At 44.1% G+C, this 24,591-nt stretch overlaps 1 protein-coding gene across 2 annotated transcripts in view; it reads left to right on the plus strand.

Moving 5' to 3' along the window:
* LRP6 (LDL receptor related protein 6) overlaps positions 1-24,591 on the plus strand; it is a 146,220-nt gene that overhangs the window by 84,223 nt on the left and 37,406 nt on the right. Inside the window, exons 4-7 of one of the 2 annotated variants that reach the window (XM_060254397.1) lie at positions 6,312-6,508; positions 9,458-9,589; positions 15,462-15,858; positions 17,822-17,993. In XM_060254397.1, the coding sequence (XP_060110380.1) occupies positions 6,312-6,508; positions 9,458-9,589; positions 15,462-15,858; positions 17,822-17,993 (898 nt within the window). The remainder of the gene's footprint in view (positions 1-6,311; positions 6,509-9,457; positions 9,590-15,461; positions 15,859-17,821; positions 17,994-24,591) is intronic. The other variant, XM_060254398.1, reaches the window with a different exon arrangement.

Here is a 24,591-nt window from a genome sequence, read left to right on the forward strand (position 1 = left end):
GTATTTGTTAACCAGGGTCATGGCAGCACTGCCATTCCAAGATTCTGCCTCTGGGGAGGAGAATCCCAGTACCAATACTAATCCCAGGAATAAAACTACTGGGGATAGGGAGTTTTTCCCAGGCTTACACACCACTACCAAGGTTTTCCCTTTTCTACAATTCTTTGAGAGACAATTAAAAGCTGAATGGGGAAAACCTAACTCTAATCGACAGTTTCCTGCCTTTGTAAAAAAGTTATATATGATTTGCCTGTTTTTGCAAACGAAGTGTTGCAGGTTCCAGTAGTGGACGCACCAGTGACGGCTCTTCAACATCTGGGTTTGGTGTCAGAAGACGGGCATGGTTCCATTAGATACAACTGGGACAAGAAAATTGGCCTTTTTCATTTTATTCGATTCGAGCCCTAAAAGGATCACACGAGGCGGTAACTATGGCAATTAAGGCATGTACTGCATCGTCTATTGTATCTAGAGCAGCCATAGTCTGGGCTAGGGGACTCTTTCAATTGCTACCAGAAAAATAATAAGAAATTGACCAGACTACTTAAAGCAGCAGAGTTCACGGCCGACACTTCTCTAGATGCCCTCACCTTCTGTTCCAGAGGTCTGGCGTCAGGGGCAGTAGCCGGAAGAGGCATCTGGCTTAGAGCATGGCCTGCAAACAACCATTCTAAACAAATCGTGATATTGTATCCGTTTCAAGGAGAAAAGCTCTTTGGTAGTGCCTTAGATAAGATCTTAGTGGAAACCAAAGACAAAAAGAAAGCCATGCCAAGGAACATTCTCAGAACTGACAGAAGAAGCTTCTATTCTCAGTCCTTTCGTTCCTCACACACATTGGCCAGATCAGGATCCTATGCAGATAACAAGAGATGATCCTGGAACCAACCAAGACAACCCTTCAGAAAAGGGTTCAATAATCCTAGATTCAACAAGCAGAATTCAGAGCGTAGAGACAAGCAGGACCGGGAGCCAAAATTCAACAAGGCATGACTGGACTTCAACTCCGGTAGGGGGAAGACTTCAATATTTTCAAGACGCTTGGGAGGCTTCCGAAACAGATTGCTGGACATTAGAAATCGTGTCATGCGGGTATGGAGTAGAATTCAAAAGCATTCCACCGGAACATTTTCTGGTGTCCCCGATCCGGAAGAACGCTACAAAAAGATCTGTAATGAACAAGGCCATCACACATCTCTTAGAGATCAATGCCATAGAACACGTTCCAACAAATCAGAGGGGTCGAAGTGTTTATTCAATATTCTTCACAGTACCCAAGAAAAAAGGGGACTGGAGAGCAATACTCAATCTAAAGTTTCTCAACAGATTCATTCATCTACGACACTTTCGTATGGAGACCCTGAAGTCAATCACAGAGGTCTTACAACCAGGAGAGTTCCTCACCTCACTGGATCTCACAGAAGCTTATTTGCACATTCCGATCCAGCTATCTCATCGCCGGTTCCTTCGGTTCTGTGTGGGGAACAGACACTTTCAATTCAGAGTGCTTCCCTTCGGTCTAGCCACAGCCCCCAGGGTATTCACGAAAGTGATGGTAAATGTTGTGGCACATCTCAGACAACAGGGGATACGCGTTCATCCATACCTAGACGACCTTCTCATCAGATCAGCGTCCAACCGGAAAGCTCTGTCGGATGTCCAAGCAACTATGCAGTGTCTACAGGAACACAGCTTTCTTATAAATATAGCCAAGAGCTCTCTAGAATCAACACAAAGGTTGGAACACTTGGGGATGATTATAGATACACGAAAGAACTCTGTCTTTCTTCCGAATGACAAGATACAGAAAACCAAGCAACTCGTGAAAACCAAGCAACTCGGAACACTCACACTCCATTATTGACTTTAGCTAAATTGATGGGTTTGCTCATCTCAAACATAGATGCAGTTCAGTGGGGCAGATTACATATGAGACTGTTACAAAGGTTAATCCGCCCTCACCAGTACCAGATCATGACAAAACAGAATCCACAGATCAAGGTCACATTAGAGGTCAAGAAATCTCTGATGTGATGGTCCAGGGATTCCAATCTGCAACAAGGGAGAGTTTACTGTCTTCCCAGAGAGATGCAGCTGTTCACAGATGCCAGTATGTCAGGTTGGAGAGCAACGCTCAACAACATACCAACGCAGGGTTGATGGTTACTGTCAGAAACCCAACTGCCGATCTATGTATTGGAACTACGAGCAATATGCCTAGCCCTATTATTCTTCACCAATCAGGTACAGAAACAGCATGTACTAGTAAGAACAGACAATGTGGCTGCAAAGTCCTACCTGAAACCATCAGGGGGGCTCGAGGTTGTCAGCTCTGTCCAGGGAAGCAAAGACATTATTCAGCTGGGTAGAACACCACCTTCTTTCCATCAGGGCAGAACACATCAAGGGCATTGCCAATGTTCAAGTAGATTGGCTCAGCCGAACAACCATACAACCAGGGAATTGAGATTAAAGACGTCAATATTCCAGCAGCTAGTCGAACAGTTTGGTCAACCTATAATGGACCTGTTTGCTTCTCACGACAACTACCAGGTAACAACCTTTTGCACCAGATTTTTTCACCTGGCTGCGGCAGTGGTGGACGCACTGACAGTGAGCTGGCCTCAGGGCCTACTGTATGCCTTCCCCCCGATTTCGGTGTTATCAAGGTTTCTTCGACAGGTACAACATCAGAAAGCACAGGTCATATTAGTAGCCCCGTGGTGGCACGGCACCCATGGTTCTCATCTATCCAAAGGCTACAACCACTCAACCTCTCCAGCTAGAAATCGTTCCAGACATGTTGACGCAGGGTCCAATTTGGCATCCACATATAGATTGGCTGCAATTGACCATGTGAAAATTGAACGGTCTACATTCCTGAAGTTAGGTTATTCTTCAGAGATCACTGACACATTATTGGCCTCCAGAAAGAAGTCCACCATTAGAATTTACAATACCACTTGGAAAGCTTTTCATAGGTGGTGTTGCAGAAAAGCAAAAGATCCACTAAATCCATCAATTCAAGACATATTGGAATTCCTACAAGATGGATTACAATCTGGACTGAAACCAGTCACTTTACGGAGACAGGTAGCAGCACTATCTTCCGTATTGGGACTGATACAAGATAAAGATCCCTCCAAGCACGCACATGTACAGAGGTTCTTAAGGGGAGCCACCCTCAAGTGCCCTCCACAGACTCATAGGTTTCCGACGTGGTGTCTACACACTGTCTTGTCCGCACTCACTAAAACACCCTTTGAGCCTATTCAAGGCATTTCTCTAAGATGGTTACGCTTAAAGACAATCTTCTTAGTAGCGATCACTTCAGCAAGAAGGGTGTTGGAGATCAATGCACTATCTGTAAAGAAAGAACTTTGTATTTTCACAAAGACAAAGTAGTTCTTTGTACAGATCCTACTTTTCAACCCAAGATTGTGTCAAAATTTCACAAGTCTCAAGAACTTCACTTGCCATCATTTTGTCCAGACCCTAAACATGTCAGACGCTGTCTAAAAGCATATTTAATCACGACTGAACCAATCCGGAAAACGGATGCCATGTTCATTAACATTGCACAACCAAGATTGGGCCAAAAGATGTCAACTTCAGCCATCAGCTATGCTATTAAAAAATGTATTGCGGAAACCTATAGAGCAATGAAATTACAAGTACCCAGAGGAATTACAGCACATTCAGCTAGAAGTGCTGCAACTAACACAGCCTTTAACAATTATGCCTCGGTAGACGAGGTGTGCAGGGCCGCAACATGGTCCTCTATCTCAACATTTGTCCGACACTACAAATTAAACTCCTACAGTTCAGCAGAAGCAGCATTTGGCAGAAAGGTTTTACAACATGTGGTCCTAGAAGAGAGTGATGCCCCACCCAGTCATTAATTTACTGCTATAGGAGATCCGAAGATGGCCTCTGACTCAGAGGGAGAATGACCATTGGTACTTACCGTGAGGGGTCATTCTCCTCTGAGTACAGGAGGACATCTTGCCCACCACGTTGCATCGCTCATACTAGTGTCTATTCTGCTATATCTATTCCGTTTTCTTCTGCTGCTCTACAGTTCTTTACAGTTCCTTATGTTATGCTTTTTGCATATTAACTGACTGTTATTACTGTTTCCTTATTGTGAGTAAGGTTGATAGTTTAGAGACTGCTTATCGGAGTATCCCAATTGAGGAGATCTGGGTGCTCCAGAGTCAAGGAAGAGGAAGAAGAATTATTCTATTTCCTGTCTCCCTGACAAGATGGTGGAAAGCACCCAAGATGTCCTCCTGTACTCAGAGGAGAATGACCCCTCACGGTAAGTACCAATGGTCATTCTTCTGCCTCTTTACCCTCTTCTCCCTCCCGTTCTGTTCTTTGGGCTGGGGCAGTAATCCTTCAAGCTTGCAGGGTTGCACCTGGGGAGGCAGGCTGATGGACTGGTGCAGAAGAGAATCTCCATCCCACCTGCCTCTCCTGGCATCTCAGATACTGTTTCAGAGGCAAAACAAGATGTACCGTGGGAAACATAGTCCTCATTGGAGTGCACCTGAGTCACCCGGAGAGATGGTGGGAGGGAAGAGACTTGCTTTCTTGCAGGCCCCCTGCTTCTGCCAGTGACCCAGAAAAAGCTTCTGTACCAGCCTTGGGCAAAGGTAAATGCAGGAATGGCAAGGGAATTCAGGGGAAGGCAGGAGGGAGAAGACTTATTGATTTGTCTGGGCAACGAAAGTGAATGAGCACAAGGACACAAATAATGAAAACAAGCAAAGCTTAAAGAAGTGAAATAAGACAAGAAACTGCATGTCCTTGTGCTCCACCTGTCTGGCAACCACACCACACGTTATTGAAATAATGTGCGTTTATAAGCAAATATGAGCAATGAATTTTAAGTAACCAGTTCTTGCCTAATAATTTTGTATTTTCTAATGACTGACTTGTAACAAATGAAAATCTAAAATGATTCTATTATTACCTTCTAAAGGGGGCGGGCGGGTATCGATTGGAAAAACAGCATTTCTCCAGCAAATTGCAAGGGGGAGAAATAGCCCTGGTATTGGGAGAAAGTCTGCTTCCTCTTTGTTTTAAGTTTTTTCTTTCTTATCAGAGTGAGCAGTCGCATCTTGTGAGAATAATTCAATGAGACTGAATTCTACCATGCTCTCCTGTGACTGATATGTAGAGCTGCATCGCCAGCTAAGGAAGGATCTTGAATTAATTTTCTTCTCATTTTTTTACCCTGCAGCAACAGTCCTAATTAATAAGTTAACACGTTACTGGCTGAAGGGAAATGCACTTGCACAGTCTCCTAGGAAGCATTTTTGCTAATGAGACAGGTTTTTAAGGCCAACGCTGTAATATAAGCGGGGGAAAATGTTACTTCAGCAACTGTCAGGCACTGAGGTGCCTTGCACTTCCCTTGTTGCTATATTTGCTCTGAAATAATTATGAGCAGCGTTCAGGCATAAAATGGTGTGTTTGTAGCGTGATTTTCTATGGCTCTGAAAAGTTTTACAGTTTAGACTCTCTCCTAAAGTTGCAGAGAGGATAGTGCCAGCGTAGCCAGGAATTCGTCCTGGAGAGATCAAAGATGCTCTGGGGGCAGCCAGGGGATCCCCCATCCAGTGACAGGGACTTCAGCTGCATTCAGTGGCAGATCCATCCGCAGTTTAATAATGCATGTTTATCAGTACAACCTTGAAATGTTCCCTCAGATGCATAAATTGTATGCCAGAGATACAAATCCTCAGATGCTGAAATCCTGAATGAAATTTATTAACCTTTAAAAGAATGCAGCCAGGCTTAACAGCATGATGTAGTAATTAAGACTATGTTGGCTTCTCTGCTCCTCCACTTGAAGCCTGCGGGGTGACCTTGGGACTGTCCCTGTTCTCTCAGAACTTTCTCAGCCCCACCTGCCTCACAAGGTGTCTGTGGTGGGAAGGGAAGAGGAAGAGAAGGTGATTGTAAGCCACTTCTGTAAGGAGTCTCAGAGTGGCTTATAATCACCTTCCCTTCCTCTCTCTACAACAGGCACCTTGTGAGGTAGGTGGGGCTGAGAAAGTTCTGAGAAAACAGCGACTTCTGTAAGAAGACAAAAGCAGGGTGTAAAAACCCCCCCTAATCTTCTTTTTCTTCTTGTTGCTGACTGAGGAGAAAATGATCCCTCCATTTTTAAAATTGGGTCTGAAGGGACATTAGCTGATTAGCCCTGAGGGTGAAAGTATCCAGTAAGAGTATCTTCCTATAGATTTCGAGATGTAGTATATAAATGGAAGTCACACTATTCCCATATGTTCCCTTTTCAGGCAAGCCGTTGTTAAAGGATCCCTTCCACATCCTTTTGCTCTGACATTATTTGGGAGCACACTTTACTGGACTGATTGGACCACTCGCTCTATCTTGGCCTGCAACAAATATACTGGGGAGAACCTGCGTGAAATACATTCCAACATCTTTTCGCCCATGGATATCCATGTGTTCAGCCAACAGAGGCAACCGAATGGTGAGTTCTCTGCCTTTTTCTTTGCTCTCTACAAAGTAAAACTGATTTGTGTTAGTCTTCCATTTTCCTTTTGAAAAGGAAGAGGCTAGCCTGTATCCTACTACTGCACTCAGCAAAGTCTGAAGCCTTCCTCCAACTTATGTCTCTTCTGCTAGAGGAAGAGCCAACTAAATTGAAGAAACGTGCTTTAGTCTGGAGGAAGCGTCAGACTTGACTGAACAGAATTGCAGGATACAGACCACTGGTCAAACCGTGGCTATGGAAGCTTAACTGTGATGTGCCTCTGGTGAAGCATGGTTTGCTTCTATTTGAAGAGGGTTGGATCTTCAGGTTAGTCTGTTTCTGCCCTCACACCAGGCAGTCAACAACTATTGCCTTTGAAAACCCACAAACTGTGGTTTCCGCTTTTTAGGGTTGCCAAGTCCAACCCCAGAAATATCTTGGGACTTTGGGGGTGGAGCCAGGATACTTTGGGGGTGGAGCCAGGAGACACTGGGGTGGAGCTAGGGGGAGGGGGGGAAACGGCGAGCCGCCCCATCTCGGAGCGGGTGACGCCACTGCGCCGCTGACGCCTCTTCTCCGCTCGCCGTGGCTGCTCCTCCAAAATGGGCTCAGGCTGAGCCCATCTCGGAGGAGCAGCCACAGCGAGCGGAGAAGAGGCGGCAGCGGCGCGGCGGCCTCGCCCGCTCCGCCTCTGGGGTGGAATCAGAGGGATGGGGTGGAGGCGGGCCGGGGGCGTGGCGAGCCGCGAGTCCGGGTCCTAGAAGGGCCCGGATTTGCGGCTCGCCATGCTCCTGGCCTGCCTCGCCCTCCCCTGCGCTGCTGCCGCCTCTTGGCTGCTCCTCCGAGATGGGCTCAGCCTGGGCCCATCTTGGAGAAGCAGCTGCGGGGAGGGGGCGGCAGCGGCGCAGCGGCCTCGCCCGCTCCAGGATCGGGCGGCTCGCCATGCTCCCCGGCGCCGTTTCCCCGCCCTCCCCCCGTTTCCGTTTTTTTGGGGAGCGGGGGAAGAGGGTGGAAATCCTGGGGTCCCCCGCCAGGGCAGGAGGGTTGGGAAGCCTACCGCTCTTCCTTGCAACAGGATTCCAGATCAAGGTTTAATCCTGGTTTATAAGGAAAGAATAACCAGCAGTTATAGTTCTGCTCTAACAGCAACCTGTGATGTGCCACAGAGTGGCGTCCATTTCAGATCCCTACACATGAGATGAGTGGAGGAGTGTAGACACAAGCCCAAGGATCCCCCAAGATGGTTCATGTTGCAGCCAAGCATGGTTTGCTGTTATGTCTAAAATATGGCAAAATAGATTCAGAAGTCATGGTTTTAGAAGGGGCTTGTGAGCCCTGGCTTTAACTGATCAATAAGTGATATCTATGCTACTGTGTCACAGCAAAATATAATGTAAGTCCAGTGATAGATCAAGGTGGGTAGCCATGTTGGTCTGAAGCAATAGAACAAAGTTAGAGCCCAGTGACACCTTTAAGAGCAAAAAAGTTTAATTCAGGGTGGGGAGGTTTCATGTGCAAGCACACTTGTTGAAGTTGAATTAAGCTTTGTTGGTCTTGAAGGTGCCACTGGACTAATTAGGTGCCATTAATTTTGTAAGTCCAGTAGTACCTTAGAAATGCCAATAGAGCATTTATTTCAGTGTGAGCTGTCACGAGTCACAGCTTGCTTCTTCAGATACCTGCCTTGTGCAAGGAGTGAGCTGTGAATGCTCATCGTGAAATGAAAATTGTTAGTCTTTAAGGTGCCACTGAGTGTAGGAATTTAGCTAAATATGATCTGGATTGGTGTGATGTCTGGATTTATAGAGCAGAGTTTTGGGCAGCTGCTTTGACTCTAGAGGCTCTGGGCAAGATAGGAATGCAGAACGAGCCAATAGAAAACCAAAAGCAGTGTGCTAAGTGGTGGTTGGCCTGCTTTGGGAGAACTCCATCTGTTGATTTGTTCCTGAACTATTATATTTATGTTGCATTTACTCGTTAAAAATGTATATACTGTTGTGTCACAGTAGTTATTATTATTATTATTATTATTATTATTATTATTATTAATTTATTCAATTTATATTCCGCCCTCCCCACCAAGGTGGGCTCAGGGCGGCTTACAACATAAAAGTTAGTGCATGAAGTATGTAGCATGAAGTCTAAATTGATCCACAGCTGATCCCACAATTGTGGGATCCACAATTGTTTTTTCCTTTGCTTCTCTATATGAGCACAGTATACATTTTGTTCTCTTTTATAAAAGGCTATTATGACGACATCTGACACAATTTTGGGGTGGGTTTTTTTGGCTAGCTGATGCTTATGCTTGCAATCATGACTGTGCATAAGTATACAGATTATAACCACTCCTGCATCAACAGTTGATTCTGATACTGGCATCAGGGCCGTCTGTGCTATATCCCTTCACACCAACCCCAGATAATTCCGTAACATCCAAGCAGTTAAGCTAATCACTGTGGAGTGCTAGCTCTTGAAACCAGTAATGTGGGCCAAAAGATACAGACTGCATTTACCTCAGATTTATTCTTTTGACACACTGATCTGAGGCGTGAATTGGCAAAACCAATATTTTGTGCAAATCTGTATTTTTTGTGTGTGATTTAATTAGCTATTTCTCTTATTTTCCATGAGTCTCAAAGATTAATCAAAGCTGGCTTTGGCTTTGAAAATGGATACAGGGAAACTAATTGAGGCCTCATCTCTTCTTCATAAATTTTCTTCCATTTTCTAAATTCTCCATCTACCTTATATTGGACTCTGGAGAGTCAGCATATAAATTCCCTAGATAAACACACTCACCTTTTTTACTTTTTGTAACTGTTTCCGTTGTCCATATCCTTTCAGCTTTGATACTAATTTGTAAAGTAATACCTCTTAATTTGTAAAGTAATGCCACATAGTGCTACCAGGAGAATTGACCTGGGGGTTATTTGTGTTTGACAGCTACAAACCCATGTGGAACTAATAACGGGGGCTGCTCCCACCTGTGCCTGATGTCTCCTCTCAAGCCATCTTACCAGTGTGCATGTCCCACAGGAGTGAAGCTCCTTGAGAATGAGAAGACCTGCAAAAATGGTAGGCTTTGGGCTTTCAAACAATATTATGGAATAAACTTAACCCCGATGAAGGGAAGCAAAGTTGCAAGAAGTTCCAATCTAGAGCAAACTACGACAGGGACTTTTTGAACTGCGGGGAAGTGTGCAAGATGCCTGGAAAGGGGATGCATGTGCAGAATTGCAGGGAGGGAGAGAATTGTTTATCAGGCTGTGCCAAGAAGAACATCATAGTACTGCAGTGCTAAGGGTTGTATGTATATGAATCTGCACACAAGGGTTTTGTATGCTTCCCTAGCAAAGAGATGGCTGCTGGTGGGCTGGGAGGCGACGTCACACTTGTATGGGTTTAGAAGAGGGGGGTGTATCAAAAAGTTTTTGAAACACTGCATTTGTAGAACACCGTACATCGTCTTCCTTGCCAAGCCTGGATGAGATTTTGCCTTGACTTAAGTCTTTTCTGAAAGCGCACTAAAAGTCGTAAACTCTGATGTAACGCTGAAAAGGAGTTTCTGATCTGACCCATAGTCATCCAGCAGCAATGAAGGGATGATGATAAGAAAGGGGGGAGGGGGTCAGAGCACAAACCCTTTATGCTGAAAGAGCTCCAGCGAGTAGGACAGACTTTGCCTAGAGAGGGAAGCAGTATGCGAATGGACATGTGTAGTTGAGCTTATGCAAAAACTTTGACCACATACAAACAGTGCATTGAACGCTTCACTGTGCTGGTCACAATTTATGGATAGGTTGTGAACCAGTGGTTGATGTGAGTAGGGTTTTTTTTGAGCAGGAACGCATAGGAGCACAGTTCCGGCTGGCTTGGCATCAAGGGGTGTAGCCTGGTATGCAAATGAGCTCCTGCTGGGCTTTTTCTACAGAAAAGCTGTATGAAACAATAGTGATGTTAGGAGGTGTGGCCTAATATGCAAATGAGTCCCTGCTGGGCTTTTTCTACCACAAAACCCCTGGATGTGAGTATTGGTGGGGCCACTAGTTCAGGTGGCTTTAACAAGGAATTAGACACATTCATGAAGTACAGGTCCATCATTGGCTGTTAGCCACAACTAAATGAAACCTACATGTTCAGAGGTGAATACCAGCATTTGGGGCCACTACAGGAGGAGGCTTTGGCCACCAAGCCCTGCTTTCAAGCTTTCCAGGGGCAACTGTTGATCCAGCTGTTTTGTTATCATTAGTTGTCAGACTGAGTGTAAACACCAGGGGAAAAACACTTAAAATTTATGTCAGTATTTTGTTTTGGTATACACACAATTTTAATGTTCTTTGCTACATTTTCCAGGATGCATCATTTACCTTTCCATATTAAATTCCCTTTTTTCCCATTTCAGTTTTCCCATCATTGTTTTAACTTGGTTATATAGATCTGTGGAATATTTTCTTAAGATATTTATTGCCTTGTGTCATCCAAGAGCTGTAGACTGAGCTTGCAAAATTTGGTGCAGTAAATTACCAGCCCTTGCACAAAAATAGGTTTCCCCATCTCCAGCTGTGGTGATGCATAAGCTAATGATGTTTACATTGTCTGTCTCAATTATTATTCTAGGCAAGAGGATGGATTTTGAAAAGCAGGTTTTAGCTGTAAGAGAAAATACAAAAACACTCCAAAAAGTGATTTGAAACAACAACTTGTAACACATATGTTAGACAACTTAGATTTTCCAGTTTGTCACCCATGAGCCGCTAATAAAGCTATATTTGCAAGAAACATTAAAGCATTAAAATTAACGAGAACAAAAATATAGATATAATTCTTTCAGGAAATGTATGTGCTGAGAACTGTAAGCAGGGTAGTTGTAATGGTAAAGTGGGGAGAATTTCTTTATAATACCCATATGGGGGGAAGGTGATATTAAAATAAAAAGGCATATTAATTAATATGCAGGGAGTATTGAAGGAGTTTGAAAAAAAATTGTTATTAGGAGGTGTACAGTGAATAATTTTGCCATTGCAAAATGGTAACAGAAGAATTCAACGATTCAAGTAAATATCTACTGCATACCCCAGCAACAAAATTGTATAGACATTTCCCTTTAGAATGTAAGATTTATTTTGCTGGATCATTCACGGGGCTTGCTAGTTCAGCATTCTGCCTCCAGTAGAGATAAACCCAGGTTTTTCTGGTTAGCGAGTATGGCAAGATGGTCTTCCCCTGATGTTTAATCCTAGCATCTGTAATTGGGGGAATTTCGCAAGCGGAATCTTGGTAGTTTTTTTTGGGAGGGTGACAGAAGAGGGAGGGTTGGATTACCAAGTGGGTTTACCTAATTTGGATAAATTCTTTGTGACATCTGACCTTTTCTAATAATAAGTGTTAGTCAGAAGGCTTCTGGATAGTTCACAGGTAAAGAAGTATTCCAAAGGATTTACATAAGCACAACCTCGCTGGCTTTGAACTAACGTTCTCTCCATGTCCTCCACGAAATGGCCAGCTTTTCAAAGATCATAAGGAAAGCAGTGAAGGCCTTCCACCATGGCTTGTTACAAGCGCCTGATACCTAGCAGTATACCTCTGTACAAAGAACTTCAATTTGGTTATTTACCATCTATTCATCTATTTTTATTTTTTTGTGAGGCAACGTGCTCAAAAATTTAGAACTGACCCTTCTGCCATCTCTGCCTTCTGTGGCAGTGCAGTTTCCCTGGACCAGCAGTAATGCTAGAATTCTGCATCTAGTTCAGTAGTGGAGTTTGGGATCCCCCAGGAAAATGGATAGAAGCAGATTCAGGACAGACCAAAGAAAATGGCTCTTCATAAATTGCACCAATTAACAGAATTTGGTGATGGCTGTGGACTTCAATGAATTTTAATGACTTCTGCAAATCCATGGAGGATAAGGCTGTGGTAGGCATCTGTGGCAATCAAACAGAACAGAGTGCCTCTGAATGCCAGGTGCTACGTGTGAGGCAGCAGAAAGCACAGCTGGCCTGTGGCTTTCATCCTCTACTTGGGGGCTTCTCAGAAGCATCCTGGAAACAGGATGGTCTTCTGGAACCAGCAGGTCAATTTTTATATTCTCATACCAGGACGACTGGTGTAGTTACTGTGAGTCTCATCTTTGATTCCGCTTTGAGGAATAAAGCTGTTCTGCTTTCTGTGTAGCTTTCCTCCCTTACACTGCATAATGAAATGTTGAAGTCTTGCAGTTTTCTTTTTAACAGTTTGCTTGTTTAAAACAACCACACACACGCAAAAAAAAGAAAGAAAAGAGAAGAAAAGACAGACACGGAAAGATTTGGCATTAAAGTCTGACTTGGAAGAGAGCCAGGGTGTGTGTTACGCATGTCAGTTATGCTGAGTTTTCCATTACCTTTTTTTTAAAAAAAAAAACAAAAAATTGCATCTATAACCAGATTTGCTATTTTATTATACCAAAGTATTTCATATAAACCAGCATGAAGGAGCATCTCAGTGGTAAAACATTAGATTCAGCAGCAGGTTTTGGCAGAAGTATGGCAGGCACAATTTCTTCTCAATTAATTCAAAGAATAATGGTTATTTACCTAACAGCCATCTTGCATTCATTCCTTGGTGTGTAAGGCTGGAGAGTTTAGAGAAGCTTTGGGAGTGAGGGAATACTGTGTAGATTTCTAGTGTTTATACTGTCTTGGCATTGACAGATGATCCGTGCAGCCACAGGCAAGCCCAGCTGACCCCAGCAGAGCAGTTTCCATGACAACTAACTTTTTTGTCATCTCAGTTTTTAGCAGAGAGATCTAGTGTGTGTATGTTTTTTTAAACTGCACTTTGGAGAAGCCAATTGTTTGTCTTACAGCTGTGGTGCATAATTGCCTCCAGCTCTGTTTGAAATTTCCAAAATAAATATTCATTAACGATCTGAAATAAAGACTAGAATAGATTTACTTGAACTCTATACTAATTATTTCTTTACAAATTACTAACTGGTCACTGAATTTCAGTCTCCAGATTTGTTCCAAAATGGCAAGTAGCAGTGTATTCAAACACAAGGCAGTTCAGTAGTCTAGCATGGTGGATCTCACCTGGGTTTTGGCCACTGTGTGACACAGAGTGCTGGACTAGAGGGGCCATTGGCCATTGGCATAGCTTCTCGTATATTCTTGTACACATTATTATCAGAGTGCAGACCTGTTGTGGTAGCTTGGATGAATTTCAGTTATTGTGACTTGAGGATGTGGTCAAATTGCTTGGAGGTGGTCAAATCGCTTGGAGGAGTGTGGCATAACATTTGTGTTCTATATGCTTCCTTTGCCCTGGAGTATTTATAGTTTCCAGCTGGGTTCGGGGCATGGCTAATGCTTCTCAAAGGAGAGATGACTTTGGCTGCCTTTGAAGAATTCAGCCATGAGAATCCTCCTTGGAGGCTTTCCCTGGACCCTGAAGGAACAATTGCCATCTGGTTGAAAATAACCTCCTTTTCAGCAGAGGACTTAACCAAATAGTAGAAGTACAACGTCTGTCTTTTTTGGACAAAACTGAAGTACTTTCAGTTTGGCTTCAGACATAGTTTGGGGATTGAGGTTGTCTTCACTGCTCTGACAACCTTCACTAAGAGTGAAGTGGGTAGAAACCCCCCTCTGATTCTCATAGACCTTTCAGCAGCTTTTGATAACATGGGGTCATAATATCCACCAAGAGATAGTTGTCAGGGCCACTGGGCTCCAGTGGTTCGGTCCTATTGACTGGTCAATTCCAGAAGATAGCACTGGATTATGGCAGGATGTGCGGGGCTCTCCCTTGCCCAGCCCTCAGCCCCCTCCTTTTGCTGTGTCTGCCTTCCAAACAGTAGGCCTATGAGGCCTCAGATCGGAGACAGGAAGGGATTGCTTCTCTTGACTCCTCCTCTTCTCCATAACCTCTGCTTTCTCCTCATCCAGAGCAGGTTTACTGAGCTTAGCCTGCATGTGGACCCTTTCTAAATACACCTCTGCAAGATCCCAGTGAGACCTGAAGCCTTGGGGAACCTCCCAGTGGCAGCACCAGCCCAGCTTGGCATTGGCATGCTGCCATTCCTGCCCCCACCCTGCCTGGCCTGCTATTGGTCTGCCACTTGATCCCCCATCAGAGTGCCAGACCCTGTTGACTAACCCACCTGCCCCAATGCAACCCCACTTGCCTCGGGCCAATTCTGGCTTTGTCTCCACCAGTGGCAGCAGTGGCTAGGTAGCCTCAATTGAGATAAGTAGTGGCCTAGTTTGCAGGAGAGGTGGTGATGATGCCTTGGGGGCTCAGCGCAGCCCAGATAAGGTCCTTTCTCCCTGTTCCTACTCCCACCAAGGCAGCCTAAGCCCTGGCGCTGATTAAAGGAACAGTTATCAAAAACACTGCACCCTGCTTTGTAAATATGTACATGAAATTGTTGGGAGAGGTGATCTGGGAATTTGGGGTGCTGTCAATATATGAGTGATGCAAACACTGCTTCTCGTCATAAACTAAATCTGGTGAGACAGTGGATGTCTTGACTTGTTATCTGGAAGTGGGAGTAATCAAGATGAAATGGAAGATGAATACAGGTAAGACTGAGATGTTACAATATTGTTGTGAAGCCGGCTGTGGTTCTGGAGAGTCACCCTGTTGCAAAGGGAGCTGTACTTCTCCCTAGAGAGCCAATTTGGAGTCTGGGGAGCTGGTAGATCCCAGTGTCCAGATGGAGGCATAGAGTTCCTTTGTGGCGCATAGCCCCTTTAACTTTGGTTAGTATGGCAGCTGTGACCTTTCCTGGAAGAAGTGTTGTGACCTCTGGCTTGGACTGCAGCAGTCTAACCATGTCTTTCATGAGCAGCATCACCTGTGTTGCCCTGAACATCTTGGACAAAGAGGAAGATGCAGATGCAGATTTACTAAACAGTCATGTAACCATCTTATGCTCAGTTCATTTCTTCCCCAATTTATCTAGGAGCCATGGAGTTGCTGCTGTTAGCCAGAAGGACTGACTTGAGGCGGATTTCTTTGGACACTCCAGATTTTACTGATATCGTCTTGCAACTGGAAGACATTCGACATGCCATTGCTATTGACTACGATCCTGTAGAAGGGTACATCTACTGGACAGACGATGAGGTGAGGGCCATCCGACGCTCTTTCATCGATGGGTCATCTAGCCAGTTTGTTGTCCAAGCGCAAATTGCACATCCAGATGGCATTGCTGTGGATTGGATTGCCCGTAACCTTTACTGGACCGATACTGGGACAGACCGTATTGAGGTGACAAGGCTTAATGGGACCATGAGGAAGATTTTGATCTCAGAAGAATTGGAAGAACCTAGAGCGATAGCTCTGGATCCCATGACTGGGTAAGATGCTTATGTTATTGTGGAGCTTCTTTTTAAAAAACAAACAAACACCTAATGTCATTTAACAGGTTTCTGGTTTCTCCTTGTTTAGAAACATCCACTCCAGTTCTAGAGTTAGGAGTTGGCATCTGGAGACCTGAGGGCCAAATCTCTCCCCAAAAGTTTTCTACCAACCTCAGCATAGTCCCTGATTTTGCATAGCTCTCCTTTACATTGTTAACCACCAATATGCCATGACTGATCTCTGTGTATTAATTTATGTGTTGCATTGTAAGCGTTCAAAGCCCTTTACTTACGTCTTCTCAGTAACCTACAGAACAACAGTTAATATTGTAATCTCTGTATTGTGGATATGAGGAGAGGCCATGCGAACAGCTTGCTTGCAGGCTCTTAATGAGGGACATGCTGACTGCTGAACTGGGAACTCAATGGCTCACTTTCCTAGCCATTGTTTCATACCAGTTTTCATTTAGCATTAAAGCCTTCCAACCCCAATGCAGTTCTCTGCTGCTGCTGTGCATGCTTTGTATGTGGAGAGCTTCTCATTCCCAGTGAGACACCTGTTGCAATGTGCAAAATATGGGATATTTACTGAAGAAACCTCTGGTGCAAATTCTTGCTTAGTCATTAAACTGACTAAACTAAATTTAGTGACCTTGTACAGCTGGTTCTTTCCAGATGTAATGGAAAACTGTGAGTTGCTGCTGTGTTAATGGGGTGGGGACTTGGACTTCTGCTTTCTTTCCTCCCTTCTTTTAGGACAAGCCAATGAACAATTTCTACTTTCGCAGCAAACCACAGGGGTCATTACATTCAAGCTAGCAAGCTATAGTTTGTGCTTTCTCTGCAGACCAGGATTCCAAACTGTGGTTTCTTTGCAGTTTGGAATATTAATTTGCTGGGAAAGTGCAAATGATATTTTGCCAGTAGAAAAGAGCAAGAGTCCAGTAGCACCTTAAAGACCAACAAAATTTGTGGCAGGGGAGGAGCTTTCATTTTTTTTTTGTTACAAATTTATTTCCAAAAGAACAAAGCAATAAGCAGTAAAACAAGAAATCTAAATAAGAAGTTCTAGCAGTTCTAGCTCTACTTTATAATCCTAATACAGTTTCCATGCTACTGTTTTTGGGTGAGGGTAGGAGCTTTCATGATTCACTGCTCACTTCTTCAAACACATAACCTGCCACAAATTTTGTTAGTCTTCAAGGTGCCACTGGACTCCTGCTCTTTACTGCTACAGATAGACTAACATGACTTCCCATCTTGACCAGTCTCCATGGAAAGCACCATATTTTGCTAGTTTTGCTAGCATTTGCCAGTTCAGCTGCAAACTGAAAATTATTAATTGGTTTGCAGAGTGGAGAAAGGGTGGGGAGGGAGCACAGGGATCCCACAGTTTTAGATGCTGCTGCTAGGCCATAAGAGCTTCCCTTATTCCTTTGAATATTTACTAACTTGCTCTGCCATGCGCCAGAAAAGAAAATTCCCTTCTTTCAAAATGTGTTGATCAAAATATTTAGGTCTCAGCTAGTAAGCAGTTACATATTGGACCATTTAAAACGGTAGCTGTATGTTAGAAGTTTTCCCCCTCAAGCAAAGTGTGCTTTCCTGTATGTGTGTGTTCATGCATGTAAAGCACCCCTCAGTCTCTTCCAGTATATTACTGGCAAGATAATGTCTGCTGTCCCTGTTCGTATAGAATTCCATAGCAAATTTATGAGAATTGTACAACAAATTGCCATATATTTCACTGCAATAAGTCACTTGGATTAAAGAAAGCAGAGACTACAACACAAATCCATACCATTTGGACTTTATGCAGAAAACACCCTAAAACTTACCAGTGGTTCATTCTTTGTGATTATTGTATTTTGTTGGTGCCATTCCATTTTAGGAGAAAGAAAGATATTATCATGACTATAGAAATATCAGATGTTCTCCCTAACTCTTGTTTCTCTTGCAGCTACATGTACTGGACCGACTGGGGAGAGATTCCAAAGATTGAGAGAGCTGCTTTGGATGGATCAGACAGAGTTGTGCTGGTGAATACGTCACTTGGTTGGCCTAATGGATTGGCGCTGGATTATGCAGAAAACAAGATATACTGGGGTGATGCCAAAACGGACAAAATTGAGGTAAACGGCAGCTGCATTTTATTTTACTTGAAAATACATGTTTGGCTGTTATTTTTGAGAGATGGCAGATACTGAATTTGTAACCATAGCTGTGTCTATCATTGTAAAAAGCAGCAACTAGAAGTAATTTTTAGGATTAGATTGTGCAAGTGGTGAATTCTAATTCTGGAATTCTCTGAGTCTTTGGACAGTTATCTGAATTGTCTATCATTGCTGATCTGGGCAAAAGTCAAGGCTGCATTGAGAAGAAAAATAGCTTTGTGGTACCATCAGTTATGAAAATGCTTAGTTTCTGCCCATTGCAGTTCTGCCTGTATGCGAGAGAGCCTGGATTTCTGGTTCTGAACTTTATGCTTCATTTATCTAAGTATGCTTGCCCACAGAAGGCTAGATTCTGAAATTATTGTACACATCATCATTACATCTAATTCCGAACTGCACCATAAAGGATATGGTTAATAGATCCACAAAATGAAGCTAAAGCCAGGCAGAGGATTTTTCTGGGGCAAGCCCTGTGGAGACTCACTACTCACACTGTTGAGCCTGACATGGTGACCTTCTCTACACAACTTGGCCCAGACTTTGCCCAGGGAAAGGCTGTTAAGGGGAAGGATGGAGAGAAAGCTGAAGACTCGGGTGCAGGGAGGCAGATAAAAGTAGGTTATCTGGTGGATGGTAAGGAGAGAAGGAAACAGGAGAGACTATGGGCTTTCAGGAAAGTGGGGAAGAGGAAAATAAGATAAGAACATAAGAGAAGCCATGCTGGATCAGGCCAATGGCTCATCCAGTCCAACACTCTGTGTCACACAGTGGCCAAAAAAACCCTCCCAGGTGCCATCAGGAGGTCCATCAGTGGGCCCAGGACACTAGAAGCCCTCCCACTGTTGCCTCTCCTAAGCACCAAGAATACAGAGCATCACTTACCCTAGACAGAGAGTTCCAACAATACGCTGTGGCTAATAGCCACTGATGGACCTCTGCTCCATATGTTTATCCAACCCCCTCTTGAAGCTGGCTTTGCTTGTAGCCGCCACCACCTCCTGTGGCAGTGAATTCCACAAGTTCTGCCCCCCCCCCCAAGTTCTGAACATGGTCCTAGAATACAGATCAATTAATCCACATAGTAGAAGAGCCCTGTACAGAGAAGAGTGATCCTTTCTACAAATTGGAATGGCAAACCCAGGTTTGCAGAACTTATTTTTAAAGAATGGGGCTTTTAAAAATCCTTAAAACCACACCTTACTGGGAAGAAATTAGCTTTGCAGCCCCGTAAACAGATGGCTGGCAGCAGTAAGGGAAGGGTGAGGGCCTGCTGCTGCTACTGTGTGACCCAGGAGGCAGATAAGTGAGGGAGGGACCAAAGGAGGAGGGTGAGCAAGGCAGTGTGGACAGGAGGAGTGAGTAGTAGCATTGTGGGCAAAGGAAGTGGCTGCTGGTGAGTCAGGCTGACCAGGTCAGTGGCGGTGAAGGCATCAAGGTAGGAGGTAGCGCAGACTAGTAAGTCAGGCAGTGGTGATAGCAGCAGAGAGGAAGGACAGGTGGCAGGAGCAGTAGGATAAGGTGGCCAGAGAGTAAGAAAGACAGGAAGAAGCAGGGACTAGCAGTGGGTGCGATTTTCCCCTTCCCTATTCGTTCTTTGTAAATTTACAGGGCAGGCTCCAACCAGCTTTTCTGCTGGTGAAAAAGCACCCCCAAAAGGGCTATCGTGGGAGCTGCATGAACAAAAGCCATGTGGTTGGGGACTGCTCTAAGGAGGGGAGTAGTTCCGCATTTTATTTTTCCATATTCAGTACTTATAAAAACAATGATATCACCGAGCAACAGGCTACCTTACATGGCCATTTTGAACCCTGTACAGAGGCAGTCCCAAATTTACCATTCAGCCTCTTAGCTCATCCTTCTCCTCCCTTCTGGCCTGAAGACCCACCTGTGCAAAATTGCAACCCCACCGTTTGAAAGCCACTGCTTTTAAAGCAGATTTTTAGTTGGGATTTAGTTCACAGATTCTCTGATCTAGTGGACATGACCAACGTTGGTATACTTTTTCTCCCACCATGGAGTTTCTTTGGTCGGTGTTTTGCCTCTTTCCTGAGGATCCCTGGGGTCTAGAGTTGAGTTCCCACTCCGTGTTCTAAACTGTGGCTTCCTACTTGTAAAACTATTTATTACAGTTGTGTAATAAAAACTTGGTGCAGTGGAGTATCTCTCTCGGCTTGGCTTGGCTTCGCGAACGAAGATTTAAGAAGGGTGCAATAGTCCACGTCTGCTGCAGGCTCGCTGGTGGCTGACAAGACCAATGCGGGACAGGCAGGTCCGGCCACAGTGGCTGCAGGGTATAATTGGGGAAGAAATCACAGGAATATTCCCAAGAGTCATTCTTTGACCTACTACAGCCTTGGCTGATGCCTTGTGATTAGGATTCAGTGGCTTCAGAGAACCTAACATCACAAATATATTTAAAGGAATAAGGAGTGACACTTCTAGGATTAGCAGCCCCTCTTGTCTTGTGGCTTTCTTTTGGGTGTACAAAACTGTTCTAGGATTAGTAGAGAATGCAGATAGCTCTTTTTAAAACAAACAAACAACCCCCCCCCCCATTCCAACAGCAGTACTACATTGGGGGAAAAAAAAGGATTTTCTTTGGATGAGGTAGATGCCATAATGGTACCAGTGCAGCATGTCTCTGGATACTACCAGTAGTCAAGAGGAAGAAGAAGATGACTGCAGATTTATACCCCGCCCTTCTCTCTGAATCAGAGACTCAGAGCGGTTTACAATCTCCTATATCCTCTCCCCCAACAACAGATACCACGTGAGGTGGGTGGGGCTGAGAGGGCTCTCACAGCAGCTGCCCTTTCAAGGAAAACTCCTGCGATAGCTATGGCTAACCCAAGGCCATTCCAGCAGCTGTAATTGGAGGAATGGGGAATCAAACCTGGTTCTCCCAGATAAGAGTCCGCACACTTAACCACCACACCAAACTGGCTGCAAAATCTTAAGATACCGTAGTTCTAAATTATTCTTTCCCCTGGAAAAGCTGCTCCAAAAATTAGCAAGTAATAATTGTTTAGTATACATATTTACATGAGTGGTATTAATGGTCTCTTATAATTGTGCATATACTGTATGGAATAAATCACGTGTTTTGGACTATTAGAATGATATGGCTACCGTCCTTCTTTCCTGGGAGTAAGTGTCAGTGCATAGGCTTCAGTGAGATTCTGAGTAGACCTACTTAGGTTTGCAGTGTATGCATTCTTAAGACTTCCAGAGCTACATTATAAACAATGGCAGCCTTTTGCTTTCCAGCATGTGGCATTATTCAGATATTGCTTGCTACATCACTAGAGGAAGGGAGATGACTTGGGCAAAGCTAGATTTTGTGTTTTGATTTATTTATTTTTTGTGTGTTGTCTATGTGCTTTTAATTTTTATTTTACTTCACGCTCACTGATTCATGCTGCACAGTCCAGTAGCCCCCCAGATAATAAAGCATCAGCGGGGGCTAATGGAGACTGGTGGGGGGTTCAGCGGGGAGCTTTTGTTCCCATTTTATCTGGCAGCCTGCAGCAGGCAGAGGCAGGCTGTGGCTCAACGGCTTCTTCATTTATCTCGATCAGGTTTCACTGCTGATAAACGTCTATTGAATTGGATGGCTGCTATTGTGCTTGCCAGTGGGGAAGATTTCTCATTGACTTGCTACAGGTTCGAAGCAGTTTTCCCCCCTGCCGTGCCATGAGGTTAAAAATGTACGATCTGCTTTGTTGAATTGGCGTTGTATATTTATTTATTCTCTGTTCTAAATTGAATATGGGGTAGATTTTCTTCTGTCTCTTTATTTTTTTTGGAGTGCTGGTCACGTACACGGCTGTCTTATGACCTAGACTTGGTCCAAAATATCCTGCACCGATGTGACACAATTACAAGTGTACAATTACATCCTTGCATATTAAAAACGAAGCCATTTAGTTGCAACGGGCTTTCCAGTTTTAAGCCCTTGATTTTGCTGTTTAATTTTTATTTTTAGCCGTCTTTCTCTTTCCTTCCCTTGTCCAATGAAAACATCATTTTCACACAGACCCCTACTAGTGGTGATCTTTAATATCCACTGACACAGTCTTCCAGTTTTAGCATGCTCTTTTGTTAGTGCAGGATTAATATATTTGAAAGCCAGTTTCCATGTTCCTAATGGTACAGTGCCATATGTCTGTGCATTTAGTCTTCCACAGTCCTACTTCACTGCAACACAAATTCTTCGTAAACCTTCTAAAAGAGAGCCGTTACATAAGCACTCAGAGGCAAATCTGAATTTGCATGAATGTGAACTCAACAATCTTCCATCCTTCCGAGGTCGGTAAAATGCTGGGGGGAAAGTGTAGATGACTGGGGAAGGCAATGGCAAACCACCCCGTAAAAAGTCTGCCGTGAAAACGTTGTGAAAGCAATCTCACCCTAGAGTCGAAAACGACTGGTGCTTGCACAGGGAACTACCTTTACCTTTTTAAACTCAACAAGGAGTTTAATTCTATCCTGGCTCAGGGACCAGCATCCCTTTATGATGCAGATATTTTCAAACAAGGCTTTTCTCACATTCATTCTTTCAATTTCAGATAACCATGTAAATATCTTAAGTCTTGTGCAGACATTTGCTTCAGTGTTCTAATGAATGTGTGGATGAGGTTTGGGGATCCGCATTCAGGGCACTATTTGCATAGGCTCATGTGCAGATAGCTGTTTAGCGCTGCAGACTGGGAGAGGGGCAGCAGGCACAATCCCCGTCCTGACCTTTGTTCTTAGATCTAAACAATACTAATATTGAGTGTTTGCATAGGGTTTTCAGTGCACGCCTTTAAAAGTACAGCATGTAAAGAGGCCAAGAACTTGCCCAGCTGTTTACAGTGATCAAAATATCAAACCTGAGGGCAAGATTGGTATCCTGAGAGTGCTCCATTTAATACCTTCATGCTGAACTGCAAGCCTGCAATTTAATTTAATTAAAAATTATACCCCACCCTTCCCTAAGTCCAGGGCAAGATCATCTCTTTCCCAGCTGTCATCACCTCCATTTTACCTAGAATTCAGTTTTGCTCTCCTTCACCCTCTTGATCATGGATGGCATCCAGAGATAGATTTAGGTGGAGGCTTTGTTAAAGAAATTAATAGCTGGAAAACTTTGGATGGTCTCAGTTAATGGTCTGACATTAAAATGCATGTTGTGGGAAGCTCTGGATCCTGTGACACCCCAGAGATCAGGGCCTAGTGTGATGACTCAGCACCCCCAATAATAACTCTCTCGGTCTGGTGATACAAAAACCATCAGAGAGGCTTTCTGAGATACCAAAACCTCTGTCTCTCATTGAGAGTCAGTGTAGTGTAGCGGTTAGAGCAGGGCTGGTCAAACTTGCATAATGTAAGAACCATATAGAATAAACATCAGATTTTTGAGAGCCGCAAGACATGAACATCATATGTTTGACAGCTGGAAGGAAGGAAGGAAGGAAGGAAGGAAGGAAGGAAGGAAGGAAGGAAGGAAGGAAGGAAGGAAAGGAAGGAAGGAAAGGAAGGAGGGAGGCTTCAAGAGCCACACAATATGTATGAAAGAGCCACATGTGGCTCCCAAGCCGCAGTTTGGCCACCCCTGGGTTAGAGTGTCAGACTAGGACATCCAGGTTCGATTCTCTCTGCCACGGAAGCTTGCTGGGTGACCTTAGGCCAGTCACACATTCTCAACCTGATCTTCTGCACAGATTGAATTGGAAGAGAGAACAATGTAAGCTACTTTGGGTCGCCATTAAGGAGAAAGGGAGGTATAAACAAAGTATCAGACAGAATTTTGCTTGATAGAACATTTTGCAAGGAAGTTTTGGATTCCTCAACCAAGTGAATCCTAAGCTGTTTGGCAAGCATGGTACACTGTGCCATTAGAGAGGCGCACACACACCTTGACAAAGCATTGCTCCTCACTCTCATTGCAAATATGTGGGTGGCAGTGACATCATCCCAAGGAAATAAGGAAGCAATACGATCTCTAGGAACCTTGTGTTACAACTGGCAATGGTGGGACAGTCTCCACAGCCTCATTATTTCCCAGAAAGCAGAGGGCTGTGCCCTAGTTGCCCCCGACTGGGAAAGGGGAAGAAAGTGGTCACTAGCCTTCCCTAAGGCATGTTCAGCAACAAGCCAGACTTGCTCTTTCTGGCTGCCCCCTGCCTCTGGAACTGTTTCCTGAGGGACTTCTACCCTCCTGGCTTTATGGTGAGGCTGCAAAACAGATTTATTCTGAAGAGCTTTGGGAGAGTCTGAGCCAGGCCAACAGGGAAATGCCCTGTTGGTTGGAGCATAAGGTGTTTTAAGGTGTTTTTTTTTTAAACTGCTTTCTTTTAATGTTTATCAAATCATTTTTTTTATATTAATATTACTTATTTTGGATTCTGAAATGCCCAAGAGAAAGGTGAGCATATAAAGGACGCCTGTTTGTTGTAGCAGAAGCTGCCTGAGAAGATTTATATGCACATGAAGAAATGGGCTACAGTAAATTTGTTAGTCTTTAAAGAGACACAAAACTCGTCTTTTACATATATTTGAGTGTAGGAGCGAG

Source organism: Heteronotia binoei, chromosome 14 (assembly GCF_032191835.1).
Source record: "Heteronotia binoei isolate CCM8104 ecotype False Entrance Well chromosome 14, APGP_CSIRO_Hbin_v1, whole genome shotgun sequence".
NCBI classification, from domain to species: Eukaryota; Metazoa; Chordata; class Lepidosauria; order Squamata; family Gekkonidae; genus Heteronotia; species Heteronotia binoei.